The 9,143-nt window shown below is 49.0% G+C and overlaps 1 protein-coding gene across 1 annotated transcript in view; it reads right to left on the bottom strand.

Annotated features, from left to right (window-relative positions):
• The window catches only part of ATXN1 (ataxin 1), a 20,442-nt gene extending 19,558 nt beyond the window's left edge, over window positions 1-884 (bottom strand). Inside the window, exon 1 of the mRNA XM_029943134.1 lies at window positions 791-884. Coding sequence (XP_029798994.1) covers window positions 791-884 — 94 coding nt within the window. The remainder of the gene's footprint in view (window positions 1-790) is intronic.
• Between the last annotated feature and the right edge of the window lie 8,259 nt (window positions 885-9,143).

The raw sequence follows: 9,143 nt of genomic DNA, 5'->3' as shown, positions 1-9,143 counted from the left end.
CCCATCCTCAGGTGTAAGGTGGAGGGGGAGGGGTCCCGGCCCATCCTCAGGTGTAAGGTGGGGGGGAGGGGTCCCGGCCCATCCTCAGGTGTAAGGTGGGGTGGAGGGGTCCCGGCCCATCCTCAGGTGTAAGGTGGGGGGGAGGGGTCCCGGCCCATCTTCAGGTGTAAGGTCTGCAGCCTCACCTAGCGGAACTACAGCTCAAGGGTCCTGCCTGACTCAGGGTCCTCACTCCTCATCCAAAGCCACTCTGCGTTCCCTCACACACCCTCACAGCCCCACACGCCAGCTCAGCAGAGAGAGCCAAAAATAATCTTGTTCTCTACAAGTTTCCAAAGAATTCCCAGTACAGCTACGCAGAGGGTAACAGAAAGCCAAGAGAAATCTGTGAGACAGTTAAAAAATGAATATGGTTATGGTGACAAAAAAAAAAGTGCGCTAATAGGGCGGATGGTTTCTCCTTCATGACGGTCACACGCTTGCTCCCTTCTCCTTTCTTTCTTTCTTTCCAGGTAGTCGCTGCCTTTTCTCTTCACACCAGCTCGCTCCCTTTCTCCTTGGAAAGGGCCAACCCGCCATTAATCCTAGAGATGAAACCTCTTTTCAGATCAATCAGCCCCATGCACTTGAATCTCGATCTATAAATAGTGGGCTGGGGGCCAAGTGGTACGGACACAGATCTCCGTCCCTCAGGGGCCGGTGAACTCGGAGTCACCGTGACTGTACGCGCAGATGGATGCCCACTGGCCACAGACAGAACGTCAATGGAACCTACAGGAACCGGGCTAACCGGCAGATGTGGGCGCCCCTACAGGCAGCAGCTGCAGCGGCGAGCACTGCTGGCATCCTGGGAAACTGAGGCACTGGGCTTTGGGGTCTACCATTTCTCCTAGCCAGACCCTCCTTTCTACCATCTGATTTTGTAAAATTTTTTTAATGTCTATTTTGGAGAGAGAGAGAGAGAGAGAAACAGAGCACGAGCGGGGGAGGGCAGAGAGAGAGAGAGAGAGAGAGAGAGAGAGAGAGACAGAATCCAAAGCAGGTTCCAGGCTCCAAGCTGTTTGCACAGAGCCAGATGCGGGGCTCACACTCATGAACAGGGAGAACCATGAGATGATGACCTGAGCTGAAGTCAGACACTTAACCAGCTGAGGCACCCAGGTGCCCCAACGCTTATTTATCTAATTAATTTATTTTTTACTTTTACTTATTTTTGAGAGAGAGCACAGTGGGGGAAGGGCAGAGAGAGGAGGACACAGAGTACCCAGAAGCAGGCTCAGCGCAGATAGCACAGGGCCTGGCGAGGGGCTCACACCCACAAACTGCGAGACCGTGACCTGAGTGGAAGTCAGACGCCTAACGGACTGAGCCACCCAGCTGCCCCTTCTACGGTCTGATTTTAAAACAAACACAACAAGGCAGCAAGCAGCCGTCAGCATTCGATTCTTGCCAACGCTAAAGCATCGAGGACATCCGCACTGTTACTAACACAGCCTCTTTTCTCTCCTCTGCCCGCACCAGCTTACCCCTCCTCTCTCCTGTGAGAGGTCTCTCCTACAGCACCCCAGCCTCGTCTGTAACTTTCTTTTTGGACCAGTGATTTTCGTGGCCATGGCCACTCTTGCTTCAACATTATTACCGAACATCACAATAAAAAGACTATTCAATAGACAGTCTCTATCCTTAATGGTTGTGGTCAGGGGCATACGACGTGTAAATTTATAAATTTGGGGTCTCAACATCCAAGGTCATTTCAGTAAGAACAGGATTTCTCATTTGACAAGAGAGGCACTTTAAGGACTGGGAGGGAAACAAAAGATAAAGTGAAAAGATCTAGTACGTTAGTCTTGGGGAAAGATCTGTGTTGAAGAACCAATGTCAACTGCTTACCCTCCCGACCTAGAGCTTTTATACATTCAAAATACTGTGCTCTGTGTAGCTTTGTTTTATAAACAGTGCGGCACATAATTTACACGCAATATTTGCAAATCAATTAGGAGGCCAGTGCTATGTTCAAAAAATGACAGGATAAAATTAAGTTACAAAGTTATAAAAAAAAAATCAGTTGCCCCTTCTGGCTGCTTAAAAAGTGCTGACAATGATCTTTTAGCTTTAGATGTCAAGAGTCACTCAAAGACTTGTATAAGCTCCCACATTGCCGTATCAACTAGCAAAGTCATTTAGATCTACTCAGAGCAAACCGTTCCGTGCGCCCCCTGCTGGCTCCACGGGAGCACTGCGCCAAAAACCCCCCACAGGATTTCATTAGGGTTGTTCATGCAAGAGTGATATGTCAGAATCCAAAATGAGACTATTTGCATACAGTAGGCCCAGCCAGTAAGGGAATAGGTTAATTAGCCCAAGGCAGCTCGAGGGAAGAAAAAGCAGCAGCATAAAAGTCCTTTCAAAGCCAAGCAAAATGTCAAACACATTCAGAAGAGGTCCATTAGCAATGCAAATGTAAAATTGCCTGTACAACCGAATGCACAATATACAAAACCAGAAAACTCCTCGGAAGGTACTTCTTAAAGAACCCAGCTTTAGTGAATCTGAAAAGGAAGCGCCTTAGTTTATTTATAGTGTTTATTTGAGAGACACAGGCTTCGCGGGTCCTGAAGAGCTCTGGACAGACCCCAGGGCTGGTCTTCTGCTAATGGACCACTAACACATATTAGCCTCAATGCACAGATTCCAATTTATTCTTCTGAAAAGTGATCCATCGGTAAATGGCTTTTGCAGATAATACTAATGATAAATCAAGGATCCAGAGACTACCACAGGACCTGAAGCAACCTAGCGCCAGACGGATACAAATTTCAACATTTAGCATTTAGATGGGGCTCTCTCATTCTGGGGCTTGTGTTTCTTCTCCGCACTCACCAGCTCTGTACTATGTGAATCTCCCCTCAGGGAGAAGCACTGTGAGGGTACGGATTGAATCTTGCTGTATTTTCAGAGAACCACCAGAGGGCGCCACAGTTTGCCACCAGGTCCCTGGTAGCGGTTTGATTATTCATGAAATTGAAAGAATGGAGAGATAGATTATGAAAGTGGATAAGCAGAGAAGGGGAAAGGAAGGGATAGAGAGATACAAACAAAAATAGAAAAATAAAAAAGGAGAATGGGATTTTTTTTTTGCCTTTAGGATCCCTTTCTAGCTGCAGACAAATGGTCTCTGTGTTTCTAGTTACCTTCTTGGGGCTGAAATCCACCAATGGTTAAGCTGGGCCCCTGGGGGATTCACTTCTAGATGTACGACAGAAATGATTTCTTCACAACATGAGGCCACACACTATTTTATAAATGCTAACTTCCCAAAGAACAGATCCCCTTGTTCAAACGTTATTATTAAGAAAGTTACTGGATGAATTAAGACAAGCCTATTGAGGGTTTAACTACATACGGATTGCCTGAGCATCTCTGTTCTGAAAGCAGTCATCTTTAGCATCTTTATATCTACATGTTCACCCATCACTCTATTAGTATCTTAGAGTTGAACTCAGTTCAATAAGGCTCTGAATCAAACCATCACCACCAATAACCCTGGCAGCTTTAGAAATATAGGACCTCAGGCCCCACCCGCCCTCCTGATTTAGAATCCGCCTTTTAACCGGGCACCTGGGTGGCTCAGTCAGTTGAGCCTCTGATTTCGGCTCAGGTCATGATCTCCCAGTTCACGAGTTCGAGCCCCGCATTGGGCTCTATGCTGATGGCTCAGAACCTGGAGCCTGCTTCAGATTCTGTGTCTCCCTCTCTCTCTGCCCCTCCCATGCTTGTGCTCTGTCTCTCTCTCTCAAAAATAAAAAACATTAAAAAAATTAGAATCTGCACTTTTAAAAGGTCTCCAGATGATTCATATGCACAGGACGGTTTCAGAAACTCAGGTATGAGATTAAATTTTCTAATCATAAGCTCCTAAGCAAATTAAACATCTCTAGCCTTTCTTTCTGATGGAGGAGGTGTGGAGAAACCAAATGCAGAGTGGATGGAGGCTTGGAGATAAGCAGCTAATATTTAGGAAATATTCATGTGTTTATTTGGGGGTCAGTTAGACTCCATAGAGCTCTAAGTAACAAATGTTCCTTTTCTTCTTGGTCTTTGTGTCTTCACAAAATATAAGGAAACGCACTTTAAAAAATTGTTATCATCAGTATTACACGAGACTCCATCATCTCCAAGAAGAAATACAAAATTTAACAAAAGAAGCCTCACGCTCACATCTTTGCTACAATTCAAAACAATTTCCCCCATTACCGTGGGTTTACTCTCTTTCAGAAATGATAGGAAAATGAGATGCTTCTGATCTGGAAGATGTGGGAACATGTCCCAGCGGAGCCCAAGTACTATAAATAACAACTGCTTTACGTGGGAGCCACTCCGAGAATTTGGATACATACAGTCCTAAAAACGCGCCCCAAGGCCATGGCCGGAAACGGAACTGCTCTGCCCGGCACGCCCAACCGCGGGAGCTTCTCAGCTGGAGTGGATCCCACGACTGTGGGACACGCGTGTCTGTGCCCAAGAGAGGCATGACCTGACGCAGCTGGGTCAGTTCTGGAAAAACTGCAGGGCTGCTTGGCCTGGCCACGACAGGAGAGGTCGCCGGATCCTCCAAGTCCTGACTTGCCGGCGTCCTCTCTGCTCTCCTGCTAAACATACGGTCTGTGTAGCGCACTCCAGGCAGTTCTCCATTTAGGTGAACTGTGAAAAGTAGGCTGAACCCTGTCATCCGCGAGGCTTCCAGGATGGAGAGAGGGGGGTGGCGTGAGAGCACAATTAGCTGCCTTCACAGTGGATTGGACAAGCCCCAAGGGAAGTGGGTCACAGACTCATTCATCAGATACTTACCTTAGTTCTAATACGAACAGTGGGCTCGGACTGTTCAAGGTCAGTGTGGAGCGGATGGTATGCCAGAACTCTATTTTTAGTTCTATTCTGTTCAACATTTTATTAGCGCTTTTCTCTTTATCATATTTAGGGGTGACAGAAAGCTAGCAGAGAAATTTTATAGATTATTGCAATTGATACTCAAATACAGGTATCCTCCGCTTTTTGAAAGGCTGCGTTATGCTTGGCTTTAACTAAAGACCTACGGTAGTACCTGCTTTTGCAAACCAAAAGGATTCCAAAGAGGAGTTTGCTTTTACAAAAAAAGGCTAAAAGCAAAAAAAAAAAAAAAAGCGTTCAGCACCTGTTTTTGCGGTGAGCTGCTGTGGGGGCGGCTTCCCACCTGAGCAGCGAGAGGAGCGCCACCAAGCGTCTTTCCGGGGAACTACACCCAGCCTCTCCGCATCCAGCTGCCACAGTTGGAACCCTGTTCTTGGAGAGTCTGGGCTTTATCGGGATTTACTTGGTGCGTCTGTTAGCAAGACGTGCCCTACGGTATCAGAAAAGCCTAAAAGAGGTTATTTGGGGGGTCTGGGAATGCTACAAGTTTCTCTACGTATATCAGTGGTCATTGCTTCTTTACTTAAGGCCATTTGATCTTAGGAGAGTTTTCATAGGAACACTCTACTTTCAGATAGCAAAGGCGGGGGTGGGTGGGTGGCGGAGAACCTATATATCCTCGGAGGCTGGAAGTGATGGCTTAAAACCAAGAAAATTAAGATTCCTGAGAATAAAGTTTCAACAGCTCAATTCATTTAGTAGCAGGGGCTGGAGAGAGCTGGTTTAAGATTGGCTCACAGGAAGGAGCCGAGGAATTTTCTGTCTGACCACACATTTTATATGAACCAACAGTTTGGTCTGGTGCTTGAAAGGCTTGAATAGTGATGAGCTTCACTGATACGAACACAACGTTCAGAATAAAAGGGATAAATCCTGCAACATCGTATATTGGTAAAGCCACGGTCCAGGCGCTGCGGGAGGGGGTCAGGGCACAAGGGGGCGGGGCCAGGGGGGACTGATTGGGGCAGCGAGAGGTCTGGATACAAGGTAGCCAATTACACAGGCCTGGTTAAGGCCTCACAGTCAGAGGGAAAGCCAGCACTGGAAACCGCTTTCTCATTCTTTCCAACCATGATGCCGGGCAGACTGAGGTACCGGATGCCCCCTGGTGATGGAAGCCTGATGGCAAAACTTCCCTGTGGGGAAGACAGGACGCAGAGGGATGGGAGGGGAAAAGACGCTGCCCAAGGAGCCTGGGCACAGAAGCAGGACTGCAGCTAAGGCGGTACTCAGTGCCAGGGAGAGGTCTGGATCTTGTCACCTTACAGGAAGCGAGCCGGGGACCCCCAGCACCACCCAGCTCCCAGCTCAATGCCACCCACCCACTTCTTTTTTTCTTAGGTTTTTTAAATTTATTTTTGGGAGACAGAGAGAGATAGCGCGAGCAGGGGAGGGTCAGAGAGAGAGGGAGACACAGATCCTGAAGCAGGCTCCAGGCTCTGAGCTGTCAGCACAGAGCCCGACACGGGGCTCGAACCCATGAACGGTGAGATCATGACCTGAGCCCAAGCCGGACGCTTAACCAACTGAGCCGCCCAAGTGCCCCATCACCCACCCATTTCTGATCCGGATCATAGTGGAGCCGAGACCCCCATCTCCGACCCCGCAGACAATATCCTGTGTAGCTCAGACACACAGAACTGTGGATACGAACACCCCTCTCCCCATCAGTGGCCATGATGCATATGGCACGGCTGTGGAGACAGGGATCTGCCCCGCTGGATAGGATTTTAGTAGGAGGGGGAAAGGCAGAGAAGACAGCAGCACCATGAAGAGTAGTTGGGGGGGGCCCTTTTCATGTATAGATTTTTTTGGGCAACAATACAGCCCCGTTCCGGTGCTCCCTGGCTGGGGGCGCATCTAGAGACTTGGCGTCATTCCTCTGATTGGAAGCCTTGACGGAGATGTTGGAGGGGACTCCTCAGGAGGCAGAGCTGCTCTGGCTGTCCCCCGCCTGGCAGGTAGCTAAAGCACCGTGTCCCTCGTCCCTAAGTGGGGCCTGCTATATGCTACGGCCGTCAGCAACGCGGAGGGCGGGCTTCACCATGCTTGGGCGAAACTCTTGTCTGGTTCCTGGCTTCTGCCATGACTGCTCCTGGCCAACACGGGGACAGTGAGAGTGGGGGTGTTTTTAGTGGGGTTCGCCCCTGTGGGAACACACAGGGTGGGGTCCTCCGCATGGGGACACGGTGCATGTCTGTGCGAAAGAGGAGGGGAAGAGGGGCAAGGCCGGCAGCTGGGCTGCGCTGTCCCTGGACATCGGCTCACATGGAATGTCACTGCCGCATCTGGGTCGCCAGTGTCCTCTGGCAGCCTGCCTGTGCCGGAGTTCCTGGAAAGGCTCGAGATGGAAAAATAATCACTTGGAGGGATAACCATCTGGGCTGAAACTGGTCCCAAATGACTTGTCCCACAGAGTTTGAGTTTTTAAGAAAAGCTGGAAATGCCTTTCTGTCACGACCTTCCCGGCTCAGTACATAAGCAAATACCTTTCTGCGTTAACGTGTGTCCTGTGTGTCAGATTCGCCACCGCGGGACACCCACGCCTCTGTTGATTCACCAGTCTGGCCGGAAGGCTGGGGACGGTCAGATGCACAGGCCCTTGGGGGCACCCTGCACTTGGTGGCTCTACCCTTGCCCTGGAGTGAGCTCTTTGGAGGGTGGTTGGCCCCTCCATGGTCTCACCCCTGGGGCTGCTGAGACAGGGGCACCGTATTAGAGAGTCAGGGCCGGAAGGACAGGCATCTGCCTTTTTTTTTTTTTTTTTTTAAGAAAAAGAAGGATTTGGAGAGAATATGTGAAATTGACAGATATGGTATTTTCTGCCATCAGGTTGACTAGGCATCTAAATGGTTATTTATTTATTTTTTAAATGTTTTATTTATTTTGATACAGAGAGAGACAGAGCATGACTGGGGGAGGGGCAGAGAGAGAAGGAGACACAGAACCGGAAGCAGGCTCCAGGCTCTGAGCTAGCTGTCAGCACAGAGCCTGACGCGGGGCTCGAACCCACGAACGTGAGATCTGACCTGAGCCAAAGTTGGAGGCTTAACCAACTGAGCCACCCAGGCGCCCCAAAATGGTTATTTATTTTTGAGAGAGCACAAACCGGGGAGGGGCAGGGAGAGGGGGCCAGAGGATCTGAGGCGGGCTCTGTGCCGACAGTAGAGAGCCCAATGCAGGGCTCAAACTCATGAACTGCGAGATCAAGACCCAAGCCGAAGTTGGATGCTCAACCGACTGAGCCACCCAGCTGCCCCTCATGTTTTGACTCTCAGTTGAATGTTCTTAGCCCTACAGGGGTAGGGCTCACTACAGAATTCATGCAGTGCTCACCTCTACTGGCACATCTGGAATAGCAGGATAAATATTAATGTTATCATAGAAATACTGACAGGGAGGTAACACATCAATACTATTATTACTACGACTAATAAGGAGGACAGAGAGAATAAGAAAAATCAGCTAGGAGTGGGTAGAGTGTACGTTCTAAACCCGGCTTCACCCCTAACTGCCTCTGTAATGTGTTTTCTCCTTTAGTGCAATTTTTATCTTATTCAAATTATACACGTGCCCAGTTTAGGGAGGCAAGTGTTTCCACATTGTGTAATGCTGTAATTAATATCCCTGTCAAATAAATGGGCACAGGCACAGGGCCTGGCCTAATGCACACGCTCGGTAAGTGGTAGCCTTCGCAATTGTAATTCAGCAAACACTTTCTCGCCAGTTCCCGGCTCTTTCCCACACTTGTCTGCTGCGACTTGCTCCCGGTTCCACACTAAAATCCAATAGAGAACCTTCCAACTCTCCATCCTTTCAAACATCTGGGGTTTCTTCCCTCACAATGTGACTTATACAAAAGAGAAAGTCACGAATAACTGACCATTTGTTTTCTTTCTTCGGCTGGTCGTTGGAATGCTCATCGTTCCCAATGCACAGGCTCTCCTTCACGCCAAAGAGCGTGCAAACAAACAACTCAACATATGCAAGTAGAACAAACAGAAAGGGGGGCTGTGCTCAACGCAAGCTACAGGCATTTCCTGGTAAAGTGCATGGGTTCCTTCTCCCACTCCATCTGCTTTTCCACAGTCCTTCTTGGATGAGTAATTCCCAAAGGGCGCGGCGGGGAAATGCAGGACCTCTTCCCACATCCCACAGGAAGGCTGCCAGCTCTCTGCTTGCGCACACTCTCCTAC

The sequence above is a fragment of the Suricata suricatta genome, chromosome 7 (genome assembly GCF_006229205.1).
Source record: "Suricata suricatta isolate VVHF042 chromosome 7, meerkat_22Aug2017_6uvM2_HiC, whole genome shotgun sequence".
Lineage (NCBI taxonomy): Eukaryota > Metazoa > Chordata > Mammalia > Carnivora > Herpestidae > Suricata > Suricata suricatta.
This window is presented reverse-complemented; position numbering and strand designations above follow the sequence as displayed.